This window comes from Ranitomeya variabilis, chromosome 4 (assembly GCF_051348905.1).
Source record: "Ranitomeya variabilis isolate aRanVar5 chromosome 4, aRanVar5.hap1, whole genome shotgun sequence".
Taxonomy (NCBI): Eukaryota; Metazoa; Chordata; class Amphibia; order Anura; family Dendrobatidae; genus Ranitomeya; species Ranitomeya variabilis.
In genome coordinates, this window is record NC_135235.1 from 103,668,902 (window position 1) to 103,685,965 (window position 17,064).

At 42.4% G+C, this 17,064-nt stretch overlaps 1 protein-coding gene across 2 annotated transcripts in view; it reads right to left on the minus strand.

Moving 5' to 3' along the window:
- LOC143769935 (hexokinase-1) overlaps nucleotides 1–16,008 on the minus strand; it is a 113,309-nt gene extending 97,301 nt beyond the window's left edge. Inside the window, exon 1 of one of the 2 annotated variants that reach the window (XM_077259007.1) lies at nucleotides 15,517–16,008. In XM_077259007.1, the coding sequence (XP_077115122.1) occupies nucleotides 15,517–15,579 (63 nt within the window). In that variant the 5' untranslated portion in view covers nucleotides 15,580–16,008. Of the gene's footprint in view, nucleotides 1–15,098; nucleotides 15,210–15,516 lie in introns of those variants that run through there. The other variant, XM_077259008.1, reaches the window with a different exon arrangement.
- Between the last annotated feature and the right edge of the window lie 1,056 nt (nucleotides 16,009–17,064).

Here is a 17,064-nt window from a genome sequence, read left to right on the forward strand (position 1 = left end):
AGGGAGAGTGTGCCAGGCATGCTCTGTGATTTGTGCAGAGGTTCCTGTGCAGAGAGGGGGGAAGCTTAGCTATATCTATCAATTACTGTCCTTGTTAAATCTACATCAGTGGGTAGTTTGAAAACTAGAGAATGTCAAAATTATCTTAAATATAGATAATGAAATGGGAAATGAAAATATACTTCAATACTTTAAATCATGTCATGATCATAAGTTCCTTTTACAGGATAAAATAAATCAGGGAGAGAAGAGAAGGGAAGGAGAATGTCAGAGTGGTTTTCCACCTTTGGGGACAATTATTATTTTTTTAACTAAAAATGCATGAATTTGGGGCTAAACAATATTTTTTGTAATTAGGTTCCATTAAAAATATTGCACCATTTGGCTTTTGTGGGCTCTTTCCCTGCACATTCAACTTGTATCTAGTTTGTGGTTAGAAACCAGCTGAGAGGAGCTTGGAAAAGACAAAAAAAAGGTACCAATTTCCTGACAGACTATGATAGTGGGCTGATTGATAGATTCTCAGGTAACTCACTTTACAGCCAACAATATCTAGTGCAATACACAAGCTATAGAAGGCAAAAAATGGCACAAGTTTTAATGAAATTCAATTGCAAAATTATTTATAGCCCCAATTGCATGATTTTAAGAAAATGTCCCGAAAGGTGGACAGCCCCAAAATGGTGCAATAACAACTAAATAAAAGATCCTTAATTTATCGCTACCGTCTTTTCTTTCTGTTTACTTTCAATGGAACCCAATAAATAAATCTTTGAACAGAGACACAATCCACTCATTGGCCACGGGTGCACAACATTTTTTGGTCCAAGGGCCACATTGCCATACTGAACCAATCCCAAGGATCACAAACAATTTTAAAGGGTTTCTTACATAAATACATCACCAGAACCACCATCAATACATTAATACATCACCACAAGAAAGTTTTGAGTATTTGCAACACAAATAGGGTAACTGACTCATCACTATCATGTAATTACAATGGGAAACTCCTGTGTAAACTCCTGAATTCAAAGCCCAAAGTATATGGAGGTGCTCAGCTAACCAGTCCCACTTAGGGAAAAGGCAGTATGGTGTATCCAGTGACAGTTAGCAGCATTCACCAATGTCCATAAAAAGCCTTTCTTTGTTTCAAATCCTCCATAAAACCATCTCTTTGGCAGAGGGAGCGCTGAGAGGTGGAGGACGGCAGTTGCAGCACAGCAAACGAGTGCCGTTTCGTACTGGAGTGTGCTTCAACGGGTCACGTTTTGAGAATTTGAGGAAGATTTGGAGAGTTTACACAGAAAAAAATTGTGTAAATACAAGCTAACTTAAACTGAGTATTTGGAGCAGAGACTCACCAAATCCTCTTCATAATCTCAGATCTCTAAATTTTGAGGATTTTTAAGCTTTAACATAGCTATAAATCATTTTATGGATTGCTACATGTGTAAAACATCACAACTACATTCAACACATAAGCGCGGTACCACAACCACCATCTGTACATGAATGTAGAGCCAGAACCAGAAAAACCAGAATATAGGAAGAGTGGGAACGGCTTTTTCAAGGTTCTGTGGACTGCAACATACCCCTTGGCGGTCCACCTGCAGCCACAAGCCGTATGTTGTGCAGGCCCGATTAGGCCTACATACACCTTAGATTATAATCAGCCAAACTAGCCCATCATCTATTAGGCCTCCTAACTCTCACCCAAGAAATGAGGTCTTCATTATGCCCATTCAGATCAGACATGCTTGGCCTCCATTCATGTATATAGGGGAGTCAGGAAAGATAGCTGTCTGTCAAACAAACTTCAGACAACCACTGTCTACACTGTTGCGGAGTCAAAAATATTAGATTTTATCTTCAATTGTGAGATTGTGAGGTTTGTGATATAGTTCTACCTGTCTTAGCACTGTGAAAAAGGGAAACTTTACCAAATGTTAAAGTTATTCAGTGTATGACTGGAACTTACAAGTATGACTGGAAGCTTTTGGGCCTCAATGCCTACCATGTGCTGTTTGCAATACTAGTGTCTTATTATAATGGAGCATAGGGACATTTGAGCCTACTTAGGCACCAAGGCAGAATGCAGCAGAAATCTCTACACTCCCCCATATGCTGTATCACTGCACTGTGTTCTTAAAGGGAATCTATCAGCAGGGTTTTGCTATTTAATCTGAGAGCAGCTTAATATAGGGCACAAGAGCCTGATTACAAGCATGTGTCACTTATTGGAATGTGTGTTGTACTATCAAAACAATCAGTATTTTATCACCAGGAGATTAAACACTACAGGACTACATCTCACATGCAGACAAGTCGGGCTAATCCGTGTAAACCCACCCCCTTCACTGATTGGCAGCTTGCTTACAATGAAACGGCAAATCAGTGGTGTGGGCGGGGTTATACGCAGCTCATCATTCTGAGCACTGCTATATCTACATTAGAAAAAATGGGGATTCTATGAAAACTACACCAAGCAGTCCAGTAAGTGACACATCCCTAAAATCAGGGGTTTTTTTGCCCTGTATTATGCTGCTCTCAAATAATACAGCATAAACCTGCTGACAGATTCCATTTAACAAAAAAATGAGATTGCTTATGATATTTTCTTTCCTCTTATTTGTTGGCCACATTACTAGATTTTTATTTTTTTTTAATTCTTCAACAGTTCCCCAGAGGAGCTGGTTACTAACGAGCTGCCTGAATTCAGTATAGTAATGCATAGTCAAAATTGCTAATTGACTGATAATAAGTTTGCAATAATTGCGCCCTCCTGCTCCCTTGTGGAATATGTGATGTATGGGACATTTTCAATCACTTTCCATAGAATTACAGAATTTGCCGGACCATAATAAAGAAAAGTGAAACAGATTAGCTGGCTTTTTAACAATAAATTTACAGATGCATCTATTCATGTTAATTTGTCCATCATAGCAGATAATGGGGAGCGTGGCTAGCTGGGCAGCGGGTTACACACATGTTCATACATCTGTACATACACAGGCCTGATAATGGACGTATATAGCCACAGCTGCGCTCTCAATTTTATTACAACTCATTGTTACAGCTTGTCTTTTTATAATGTAATAATATTATCACTGGTAAATTTAATCAGGCTATAAAATTGAATTTATGCTACTTGAATATTCCTCAGTGCTGTAAACAAAAAAAACCTCCACCAGACATTATATTATTTCTGTAGTCGTATATTGCCTAGATGGCACCAATTTAGACATTTCCACATAGATAAACCGCCTGAAGAAATTCGGAACCTCTCTTGGGAAAGTTTGTAATATGAAACTCTTGTGAAGTTAAAGCCTCTGCATAGACATTTTTGCTAAAGAAAAGAATGTTGTAAAACTGGTGTCTGCATACTCGTATTTGCTTGTGAAATGCATAAAAATATGAAAAATTTAATAGAAAAATAATGAAAAATCCCTTACTCAAGGTGTGTATGAGTACAGAGTGCTACAGCAGACTTCAATGGGACTGCAGAGAAGAAGTGTCCCCTTTATGTGTGAGTGGTATCAGCAGTCTATTTCTAAATGTGGTCATCTGAGTTGTCATCCATTCTTAAAGGGGTTGTCCAGTCTAAAGCTACAAATTTGCAGTAACTCTATGTGACTGCAGACTTGTGAATCCCCACATTGCGTTCACTGTGTGCTGTGAGGATTCCCCGATGCCGGCGCCGGAAGAAGGCGGTCATGTGACCACAATTATGGGATTTGCATACTTTCAGCCACATTCTGACTAGATGTGTCCTGACAATTCTCCGGTACTGGAGCAGGAAGCTTTTGGTGCATGACTGTAAGAAGTATGCGATTTGCATACATGCGGTCACATGCAGACTAGAGGCCGGATACAGTCTAGTGGGAATGTGGCAGGAAGTATATGAATCAAATACTTGAGATCACAGGACCACCCGCTCCCGGAGAAACCTCATGCGGTGGAAGGATTCACAAGTCTGCAATTACATAGAATTACTGCAGACTTGTACATTGAGGCCGAACATCTGCCAAAAAAAAACAGTCTGATTTTTATGCAGTTTGTATTGTGCATACACTGACATGTGAAGTAGAAATTGAAAAGGAGCACGTAGAAGAACTAGGAGGTGCAGGAAGAAGCTTGTGCTTAACAGGCTACCTGCTGCCACCTCGGCCAGTCCAAGTCCCATGCGGAGCTGACTATTCATCCCCCACATCAGCTGGCACAGGCATGGAGACAGTGTGAAGGTACATTGCACAGACACAGTGAAAGTCTCCATTCTTTGCTATTCACCCCGTAAGGTCTGTGCTTTCATTGTCAGTATCTGCAAAATTCTGTATACACACTCCTCAACATTGAAACTGCAACAACAAGGAAAAATTGTGAAAATATGGAAATCACAGGATGACAGATATGGTAACGATAGGCAAATGATGAAAAGATTAAAACAAAAATGTAAAACAAATTTGATTTATTCAGTGTTCAGTATGAACTCCACTTACAGAAATCCCCGCACGTACACTCCTTGGCTGCTCTCGTTGAGGTTATAAATGGTTGTCAGATAAATTTTCTCTCCCACTGATTTCACTAGGGTAAATCATCAAGATCCACTGCTGCCAGATTACTGTGTAATAGCCGACCAATGATGTCCCGGATGTGCACAATGGGAGACAAGTCTAGAGATGCGGCAGGACATGGTAGCACACTACGGCCATTTCTCTAAAGTGTCCAGGAGCCATTTTTCAAGAAGACGACATCAGGCCACTTATTGCTCGTGCTACTGTGAGCAGACTGCGTGACTTAAACATGCTACCATGGCCTGCAGCATCTCCAGACTTTTCTCCCATTGAGCACATCTGGAACATCATTGGTCAGCAATTACAAAGGGAGCTGCCAGGAGCAAATCTTATTATAATTTGCCTCCCAAGTGTGTTCCTCAGACAATCATTAATTACCTTATTCATAGCCTGACAAGGCGTGTAAATGCCGGGATTTCTCTATGTGGTGCTCATATTCGATACTGCATAAATCAAGATGTTTAGAAAATGTTTCAATTTTTCCATCATTTGCATATGATTAACATGTCTATGGATCCTTTGATTTCCAGAATTCCTCAACTTTTTCCTTCTTGTTGTTGCAATTTCAATGTTGAAATTGTTGTACTATTCATGACACACTGGGGACCCTGTTACATCAGTGGGTCTTTAAATGGAATCTGTCATCAGGTTTATGCTATCCAAGCTGAGAGCATCATGACGCAGAGACCCTGATTCCAGTGATGTACCACTTACTTGGTTGCTTGCTGCAGTTTTGAGAAAATCAATATTTTATCTGCTGCAGATCTACCAGTTTAATGCTGAGCCTTGTATAATCCTGCCCACACCATTGATTGACAGACTTCTGTGCACACTGTGTATAGGCAGAAATTTGCCAATGAGTGGCGGGAGTGGGGTTAAACAGAGCTCATGAATATGAAGAACTACAAGGATGCAGGTTTACAAGTTGTTTAGTGATAATCTCCTACTCATAAAACAATGATTTGAGATCAAAACTACAGCAAGCAGACCAGTAAGTGAAGCATCTCTGGAATCATGGTCTCTGTCCCTATATTATGCTCCTCTCAGATTAGATGGCAAAAACCTGGTTACAAATTCCCTTAATTTTGTACAACTAGGTGGTAAACCTTCAGAATAATGTAATCTAATGGCCAAAAGATGCCTCATTCTCATAATAAACCTATATTTTTTCTGCCAATTCTTTTCCCATGGAAAGGAAGCCATAAATGCAGGAATGTTGTGCAGATAATGTTATCTTTTGTATTTCCAGTAATCCAGATGCTCCAATTAAGTCATTGATCGGTGCTGTAACAGCAGTATGGGAGTGTATGAACAGGTGGACTGCACTGTATGCATAGGTGTGTCCTACAAGTGACTGACGTATTATTCATTGTCAGAGGGCAAACCTATACAGGATGCAAACAGGTTATTAGGAATCAGATCCTCGTTATACACATATACAAAGACTAAACAAGGTTCATACATACCTCGCTACTCCCCCCCTCTGCAAATCCCTCTACTGGCTCCCAATTCCCCAACGAATCCAGTTCAAACTACAAACACTGATCTACAAAGCCATCCACAACCTGTCCCCTCCCTATATCTCTGAACTAATCTCCCAATATCTTCCCTCACGTAACCTCCGATCCTCCCAAGACCTCCTACTCTCCTCCACAGTTATTCGCTCCTCACACATCCGCCTCCAAGATTTCTCCCGAATATCCTCCATCCTCTGGAATTCCACACCTCAACACGTCCGATTATCCACCACTCTCGGATCCTTCAGACGGAAAATAAAAACCCATCTCTTTAGGAAAGCCTACAATAACCATTCTGCCGCCTCACCAACCAGCCGAGCTGCCGTCTCACCAACCACCCGAGCTGCCGTCTCACAAACCACCAGAGCTGCCGCCTCACCAACCACCCGAGCTGCCGCCTCACCACCACCCAACCTGCCGCCTCACCACCACCAGAGCTGCAGCACCCCGACCTCCTGTCTCTTCCCCATTATCCCGAAGAATGTAAGTCCGCAAGGACAGGGTCTTCTCCCCTCTGTACCGGCCTGTCATTGTAAGGGCTGTCCCACACGTCCAGATAATTCCGGTACCGGAATAAATCGGTACCGGAGTTATCCGTGTCCGTGTGCCTGGGAACTCACGGAGGCCATACGTGCGGCACACGTGTGCCGCCCGTATGGCGAGTGGGTACCACACGGAGCGTGTGGTACCCACTCTGCATGGTGCTGAAGCTGCTGAAGCTGCGATTCATATCCTCTCTGCAGTAGCGTTTGCTGCAGAGAAAATATGAAGAATAGTGTTAAAAATAAAGATTTAGGTGTCCGCCGCCCCCCCACCCCCTGTGCGCCCCCCCGCTGGTCAGAAAATACTTACCCGGGTCCCCCGTCGGCTGTCGCTCCTTCCTGGTCTGGCCGCGGCTTCTCCTGCATGCGGTCACGTGGGGCCGATCATTTACAGTCATGAATATGTGGCTCCACCCCCCATAGGGGCGGAGCCGACTATTCATGATTGTAAATGATCGGCCCCACGTGACCGCATACAGTAGGAGGCGCGGCCAGACCAGGAAGCAGCGAGGGAGCGGGTAAGTATTTTCTGACCAGCGGGGGGGCGCACAGGGGGTGGGGGGGCGGCGGACACATGGATCTTTATTTTTAACACTATTCTTCATATTTTCTCTATAGCAAACGCTGCTACAGGGAAGATATGAATACCGGCTTCAGCACCATGTGGGGGGGACAGCGCTTACTGTAGCGCTGTCTCCGGCACGCCACACGGACCCCAGACGGAGAATGTCCGTGTGAGGTCCGTGTTTTACGCGGACCCATTGACTCTATTGGGTCCGTGTAAAACGTGCGCTCCCACGAACACTGACATGTCTCCGTGTTTGGCACACGGAGACACGGTCCGCAAAAAATCAATGACATCTGAACAGATGCATTGATTTTTATGGGTCTACGTGTGTCAGTGTCTCCGGTACGTGAGGAAACTGTCACCTCACGTACCGGAATCACTGACGTGTGAAACCGGCCTAAATGTGTTTACTGCTAATTATATCTATAACTCTGTATGTAAGCCCTTTTCACATGTACAGCACCATGGAATTAATGGTGCTATATAAATAAATAATAATAATACATACGATGAAAGTTTATATAGGTTATTACATACACTAAGTACAGGATATGTAATGAGTATCAGAAACAGGAGAAATCATTATTGATGTGGAGTTGGAAAACACAAAACTGACCCATTGTTTAAATCAGTTTTTTGTGGAAAATGTATTTTTTAAATTTTGCAATGTTTGATTTTTGTTTCATAACATAATTTTTATTGCAAATAAAAAACTAGAAATCTTGCAATTTTCACATTGGCCACTGGAGCTTATTAGACACATACTACTGGTTCAGGAGATCCACATGTACATTAGGAGCAATGACACTATCTTTTGTTTTGGTTTTTTTTTCCACTCTAAGGCCATGCTCATATGTTCAGTATTTGGTGTGTTTTTTTTACCTCAGTATTTATTAGCCACAACCAGGAGTGGAAAAGTATAATAGAAACACGTCACCACTTCTGTATTTATCACCCACTCCAGGTTCTGTCTTACAAAGGCTGCAGTCACACTAGCAGTATTTGGTCAGTATTTTACATCAGTATTTGTAGCCAAAACCAGGAGTGGAACAAATAGAGGAAAAGTATAATAGAAACATATGCACCACTTCTGCATTTATCACCCACTCCTGGTTTTGGCTTACAAATACTGATGTAAAATACTGACCAAATACTGCTAGCGTGACGGCAGCCAAATACTGAGGTAAAATACCGACCAAATACTGAATGTGTGAACTTGACCTAAAACCTGTATATGTAGTGTAGTGTGTGTGTGTTAATACCGCCACTTACCGCCATCTTCTCCAGTATCCAGCGCCATTCTGCTCCTCTTCTCAGTGACATCGGCTCCGCAGACTCTCTCTGTCATGTTGCTCTCTGCTTGACTCAGAAGTGGTTTTTGCATTGTAAGACTATGTTCACACGTTGCATTGTTTATGCATGTTTTTTCCGCAAGCAAAACCTGCTCTCTTGGCAGTAAGAAACTTGCTTAAAAAATCAGGTTTTGCTTAGTTTTTTTGCGTTTTCTTGCTGCGTTTTTGGATAGCTTTTTTCCTACATTTTTGTCATGGTACATATGTGTCTTGTGCATGCTGATAAAATTTAGAGCATAAAAAAAAATCTGATTCTACTTCATCATGTTTTGGCACAAAAAAAACGCAGCAAAAACTGATACCTGTGTTTTAGCATTAAAAAACCACTGACAAAAACGCAACGTGTGAACATAGCCTAAGACTGTGGAGCATCAAAACGAGGGTATATAGACTCACTGGTGGACACAGACAGATGTCGCTCCAGTTGGAAAAACAATGTATTGGCCTTTTGCAGCCCAATAGCTCATCAATTCCACCTGCTTTGGTGCTGAAAATGGGCCCCTTTACCTCTTGGGCCCCTGTGCAGCCAATGATATGTCCGCCCCTGCATAGACTTACATTGTGACTCACACATCGGGCATAGAATGACCTGGATCGTCTGAAGAGCAGTGATGTCACTGAGAAGAGGAGCAGAACGGCGCTGGATCCTGGAGTAGATGAGTATATTAACACACACACTCTACAAACACATATACACATGGTTAATGGAAAAATACATGTAGCGCAAATCTGAACTATAGGTCATTTCCTGGTGACAAGTTCCCTTTAAATAATCCCTTTAAATTTCAACGTCTGAGTGTGCTGAATTGAGTACAATGAATGATTGCAATGAATTCTCCTTCCCTAGCAATTAGGACGAGGCTTCTCAGGCCCGAGGAACAATAGGCTCAATAGGAATCTGTCACCAGGACAGTGACGTTGTATGCTGTGAGATGCATGAGGCCAGGCTGCTGCAAACACTTGCAGACATGGCGGACGATTCTTTGAAGCAGTGGGTTTGTAGTTTCGCAGCCTGTTCCCATCTGCCTAACCTGAAGAATGATTGCAATCAGACAACACAACAAACTTCATTATATTATTCTCAGAAATGGAGTATTCAAAACATTCCGCCATCACTACAAAAGAAAAGACCCCACAAGTCATTTTATGGCGCATTGTGGAATCTGCTTTCATCCTTCCAAGAAATCATCTTATTTAATAAACCGGCATTATGCTACAACGTCACAGCGGTGTCACCGATCTGTCATCTGATCCAGAATTATACGGCGGCTCCCATGAGCGCACGGGTACAATGCTTCTTCCTGTCACACCTTCTGTGTGTTGTCATGGTTACACCACAATTCAGGAAGCCGTCTAGTGAGCTGCGGTATTATGTGACCTATATATATAACAATCCCACTCTTAAAGATGAATGTTAGGCTAAAAAAAAACATTTGATCAGTTGTAGGACGAGAGAATACATACACAGCTACAATCATGATCAATAACAGCAGCAGCGGCAGGAGTGAAAAAGATTAGAAGACTGGCAGGATCCAATCTATGATTAGCACTAAAACAATATATTTTGCTGATCTATCTAAAAATGTAGTTCTTGATATTAGATAAAGGGGTTGTCCAGTGAAAACAAGTAGTAAAAACAAGATAACATGTTGATCTCTGGGGGCCCAACCGTTGTCACGTGCACTAATTGTCAGAACTGGGAACTTTCATCCCTGTTAGAATGCAGGGACAGTGCACATGATTGACTAGTCCTCCATTCCCTCATTACCGGGCTGCCGTGCACTGTGCTCAGCTTTTTCCAGCAGTCCAATAGCCAATGAATGGAGCTGCAGTCAAGCATTCGTCCTGCCATGGTATTTTTTAATGGGGACAAAAGTTGCCTGTCAGGGATAAAAATTCCCTGATCCACCGATCGCTGAGGGTCCCAGAGATGGGATACCCACCGATCAGCAAGTTGTCACCTATCTCTTGGACAACCACTTTAATAAAATAGTGAAAATGGACCAATTACACTAGTAACTCATTTATCAAAACTGGCCAGGACTAAAAGTTGCTTTGTTACCCTTGACAACCAATGAGAGCTCAGCTTTCATTTAATCAACTGCTCTGGAAAAATGAAAGCTGCACTTAGATTGGTTGCTATGGACAATAAGGCCTGTTTCACTCTTCTGATAAATGAAGCTTTTGGCCATCTTTTGTACACTGTTGGAAAACAAAACAAAATGTCCATTTGTGACAGGAAATGTTTAAGTTGGCCTTGATATATGGAGTATTTTGAGTGAGCAGCCATCTTTCTATTATAATGAAAGCAGAAAGTTCTAATTTGCCTCAGACTTGTGAGATCTTTTTTACACAAATGTTATGGTAACATAAATGCACAAAACTAACTTGATCAAATAGATAAGCATTAATAATGGAAAAGCGTTCCCATTTTGTCACAAAATGAAGTCAGTCTTTCTGTCAAATTGGTAACAATTCTGCATAGCTCTTATTACAGACCCGTGCACACTCCATGTAGTGGTGCAATAAATGAAAGGGATGTAAAGTAAGTGCCCCCAGCAGCATAATATCACAGATCCTTACAGCACATATCTACCAGGGGGCAGACATATCATTGGTGCAATGCGTGCGGCTGTGTCACCCGGTGCCCAAGGGGACGCTCTACCACCTTCACATCAGCAAGCCGATCCTGAAAGAGTGCCATATACTGTTCTAGCACTGGCGTCCTCTTCCATCTGTGTCCACCAGTGTCTGATATGGCCACGTGCATGGACCCCCATCTGTGTCCACCAGTGTCTGATATGGCCACGTGCATGAACCCTAAAGTTGGCTTTACACTTCAGACGACTGTTGGCCAAAGGCTCTTCCAGCTGACAGTTGACCATACACATGAATGGCCGACTCTGTCAAGGGCATATATGTTCTTAATAGAGAGATGGCAGTAAACAGCTGCTAGACTCTTCTGGTGGAGGTTTATCTTCGCCAAGAACATAATGACTGGGCATGATGAAACATAACTGGGAGGCCCCATACACATTACATGCTCGGCTGGTCCTACCTTAGTCAATGAATTTGGTTGACATTTATCTAATATGTATGGCCACTCTTAGGTAAAGGTTTTGCCAGAACTAAGATATTAATGACCTATCTGCCAATTAGCTCTCATCTGCTCTGCTAGCAGCTGGATGTGAATAATGTACAGAGCCACAACATCACGGTCCGTAAACTGTTTAGTGACCACCCAGGGCATTTGAAGATCAGCATCTAATCAGATGAAGAAGAGATAGTCTGAACTAATAATAATAATGTTTATATAGCGCCAACATATTCCGCAGCGCTTTACAGTTTAACAGTTTCAAACACAACAGTCATAACTAACAACGGTAACAATACAATAATTAAAGCAAAATAAGATGACCCTGCTCGTGAGAGCTTACAATCTACAGTGAGGTGGGGAACTACAAAGTACAGGTGTGTATTTACAATGATGGTCCAGCCATCTTCAGGGGGTGGGGGATAGATGGAGATAGTGAATGGGCTGCACACAGAAACATAAAATGACTTTTATTAGTGAACGTGATAGACCGCCCTGAACAAATGTGTTTTGAGTGAGCGCCTAAAACTATGCAAATTGTGGATGGTCCTAATATCTTGGGGTAGAGCATTCCAGAGGATTGGCGCAGCACGGGAGAAGTCTTGGAGTCGGAAGTGGGAGGTACGGATTAGTGCAGAGGTTAGTCGAAAGTCGTTTGCAGAGCACAGCAGTCGGTTAGGCCAATAGACATAAATGAGAGAGGAGATGTATGGGGGTGCAGCAGTGTGGAGAGCTTTGTGGGTGAGAACAAGTACTTTGAATTGGATTCTATAATGAATGGGCAGCCAGTGTAACGACTGGCAAAGAGCGGACACGTCTGAATACCGGTTAGCTAGATGGACAACCCTGGCTGCTGTATTAAGGATAAACTGGAGAGGGGAAAGTCGAGTAAAGGAGAGGCCAATTAATAGAGCGTTACAGTAGTCCAGGCGGGAGTGGATCAAGGCGACAGTGAGGGTTTTTGTTGTTTCCATGGTGAGAAAAGGGTGGATTCTAGAGATGTTCTTTAGGTGTAAGCGGCAAGAGCGAGCAAGAGATTGTATATGGGATGTGAAGGAGAGATCGGAGTCACCTGCTGTCACCTGCTGCCGGGGTGTTATTGTGGTGCCACCCACGGAGAGGGAAATGTCAGATTTAGGGAGGTTAGTAGATGGCGGGAGCAGAAGAAGTTCAGTTTTGGAGAGGTTGCGTTTCAGATAGAGGGTGGACATGATGTTGGAGACTGTGGAGAGACAGTCACTTGCATTCTGTAGTACTGCAGGGGTAAGGTCAAGGGATGACGTGTATAGTTGTGTGTCATCAGCATAATAATGGTACTGAAAGCCAAATCTGCTGATGGTCTGTCCAATTGGGGCCGTGTAGAAAGAGAAGAGAAGGAGGCCAAGGACTGAGCCCTGAGGTACCCCGACAGTACAGAGGAAGAGGAGATGAAGTGGAGCCAGCAAACAATACACTGAAGGAGCGGTCAGAAAGATAGAAAGAGAACCAGGTGAGAGCAGTGTCCTTAATGCCTAATGACTGGAGCCTAGAGAGCAGGAGACGGTGGTCAACAGTGTCCAAAAGTGGTCATCAAACATCATATGGAGCCACTCTGCTACAGGTCCATACACTGTTTACATCCAGAAGTTGACGGAGCAGATGATCAGTGGGGGTCTCGGGTGAGTTGATGGATAGGTCATTAATATGTTAGTCATGGACAACCCCTTTAATCATACAGAAATAAAAAAGCACCACATAACAAGGCACTTCTCCCTGGTTCCTCAGGAGAACTATAGATGACCCTGGAGCAAATGGAAATATCATGCTATACGTGGTGGAGGTATGATTTGTAACCTCTATGGATTATTAATGATGCCTTATTATTAGATACATTTCCATGCTCTTATTTTAGTAGTAAATGGTCAGCTTGTGTCATTAACTTCTTTCTAATAGTTATTTTTATGTCACATCATCGTTTTCTTATTCCGGTGTTTCTTTTTCAGAGAACACAGTCCTTCAATGAGTAGATAGGTTGACATATACAAGGTCACAAGGAGAACGGATAAGATGCACTCAGTCACTTTACATTCCACGCCGATCCCTGTAATGAACGTCAATCCTAAAGCAGACAAATCCATTAAAGGTTTCATACAACTGGACTTCTACATCTCCGTATAACCGGCCTGGTAGTATAACGTCTATCTGCAATATCCATCCAGAATCATTTCAGGAACAGGAAAGGACATTGATTACAAAGTAATGTGACATTGTTTTAACATATTTTACACCAACCAATAACCAAAACTCTACCTAATACACCATCATACGTGGACTTCACTAGAAATAGTAAATATGTCAAATATGAACAGAAGCCAACAACCACAAAAGAATGTCAGTAATGGCTGCCTTCTATTAAATGATCCAAGTGGTCTGACCTCCCCTCAGGATATTTCTAGGACATGTAGACGGCAGCAGAGGTCACATGCCTGAACCATGCCATTTACTAGGTGCCGGTGACTGGATAACAGCGGTATGGATTGGTTGAATGGTAGAGAGCGATGCTGAATGAGGAGAGGTGACCTGCCATGTAATGAAGACTCCTACACTAAGGTGTGTCCTCGTGGATAAATGCAGCCTTCCCTTCTGTGTATACTCAGGAGGATTAGCAGGGACACAGTTAACTAAAGAAATCGCCAGCTGCCATTAAACTGACTTGTTGCCTTCAGACAGCTCATATAGGCATCATATGAATGGTTAATACCATGTACGTGGTGACAAGCATTGTACTGCGCTATGGTATATGGAGTGGCTTTGTGAGTCTATGACAACCATATGATAGATAGATAGATAGATAGATAGATAGATAGATAGATAGATAGATAGATAGATAGATAGATAGATGATCTCATATCTATATATCTTCTATACAACTTTCAGAGTAATATCTATTTTTTAAATAGTCTAAAGATTAGAGATGAGTAAATTGATTCGCAGCTTCACAGTCCAGGGGTCACATCACTATTCTGTGGCCGACGGATGGGAGACTTATGAGCCGCTGGCATCACCGGAGTCTCTTCTGATTAGTAGGCCAAGCACGGCGTCATATGTGCATCACATTGCAACAATGCCATAGCGCTGGGCTTACTAATCAGAAGAGGCGCCTGTGATTTCGGCAGGTAAGATGCAGCTCACAGGGCTCCAGTCCGGCGCACATGGAATACTGACATGATTCATGGTTCTATGAATCAAATTACTCATCTATAGCTTAGGTTGTGTGTGTGTGTGAGTATATACATATATATATATATATATATATATATATATATATATATATGTCATATATAGAATAGATACTCTGAAAGCAGTATAGAATATTATATATATATATATATATATATATATATATATATATATATATATATATATACACTGTATCACTACTTTTTATCTTTTTTTATAATTTTTTATATACCTTTCTTTTTTAGATATACAGATCATGACTAGGGTCATGCATTTCTAATATAGTTGCAGGTACTGTATCGGGCATCTCGCCCACCGCTGCACGGTTACACCAGGTGTTGTTACAGGTAACATTTCTACAGGCCATTTTCCCGGTCGGATGCCTCAGTCCATTCCCAGGGTGCACAGGATCTACAGAAAGGCCTAAGCAGAGAGTAACAGGCACACAATGTCTTCTACATCCTGCTCTCAAGGACACTGCAGCCTTCATCATGGATACAATGTTCTCCTCATATTACTGTACCTGCTGTATCCTTTTGAACCAAAGCGAAGAACACATTGTATACATACTAGTGCAATAATGGCAGGTACGCATGGCGAGCAATGCCCTAATGCTGCTGTCACATGGGATATGGAGGGTTAGGACTCACCTTTTTGACCTGATCATCTTTGAGCTCTGTGAAGTAATAGGCCAGGAGCTGGGCAGCTATCATCCTGCAGGCTGGCTTTGGCAGAGTCTTGGGCCCCTCTTGTGCTGCGAATTGTCCCCAATGTGTAGTGTCAGGGTGCTGTATAGGAACTGACAGATAGCAGCTGAGCTCTCCTTCTCACTGCCCTACAAGCTCAGAGATGTAGATGCCTTTTTTTTTTCTTTCCTCTCCTACAGTGACATGCTAGATCCAACCCACTTCCTGCCCTGGGATTGGCTGTAACATGGCCTTGCTGCATTGAGGGGAGAGCAGCTTGATGATCATCTATAGGGGGCTGCCTGTGTATGGCTGGGGGTGTGAGCCCTGTCCCCTCCTGGAAATCATAGTCTTAGAAATCCAAATTTTTGTCGTTTTACAAAAGTAGATTATTTGTCAAGACGGAGACCTCAGTATTGTTCCTCTCTTTCCCGAGAGTGTGCCAGGCACTAGTGTGATGGTGTTTTCAGGGTGTGCACACAATTATGTGTAGGGGGAGGGTGTGCAAGACACCAGTCTACATTACACAGGGAGGGAGGAACAGGCTCTTGCAGAGTAGGAAAGAGTGAGGAGGTTTCAATTTCTTAAGGGGAGGTCCACATCATCTACTAAATATGTAATTATGGCACGTTCATCACGTACTACTACTGTGATGCCCACCGCCTACTCGCCATCACTTCCTGTGCATGTAACCAAGGTTCATTAGCCACTAGATTCAGCCCTTGTAAAGCCACCAATGCTCTATATCTTCTGTATAAGTAGGACATCACTAGGACATATGACCCTGATGACATTGAAACATTCAGTTGAGGAAAGGACCTACTGTATTCAGTATACAGCTAACAGGGGAGGGGGATAATTGCTTACAAAAAGAAGCCGGCGTTCCTAATGTATTAGGATTCGGAAGTAATGGTGACTTAACAATCTGCGATGACGCAGCAACCCTTCCCCCATATATTTTCCAGGCTACCAACATTTTATTCAACATGCCCCAGGTGCCATAGTTAAGTACGCGAAATATCAGGAGAACAGACAGAGTAGACCGGATTAAATACTGTATCAGGTTACAAAGCAAAAATGCACAGCGCCAGACAACGGCAAAAGGCCAGAAACAAATATTTACACAATGGTATATAACGATGTGATAGAACCGATAGTGGGTAATAAGCTCAATTTGTAAAAGCAATTAGAAATTAAATGTGTCCAACTGATTATAAATACTTGGTCTTTTTCAGTCTCATAACTATTCTCAAAGAAGGAGCAATGGAGAAGAAGATGGATCTGAATGTAGGTGAAGCATACAGATCTCCCAGCTGCAAATGAGGCAGTGTTGTCCATATACCGTAGTGTATCCTAAGAGGATATTCAGAATTAGATATCGATGACCCATCTTTACGTAATTGTAGTGACTGCTGTTCCAGCTCTGTACGGTGTAGTTTTGGTAAGTGTTATAACTTGAGGAATATGAGACATTATGCTGGTGCATATTGAAGTGAGCTTTGTAATGTCGGT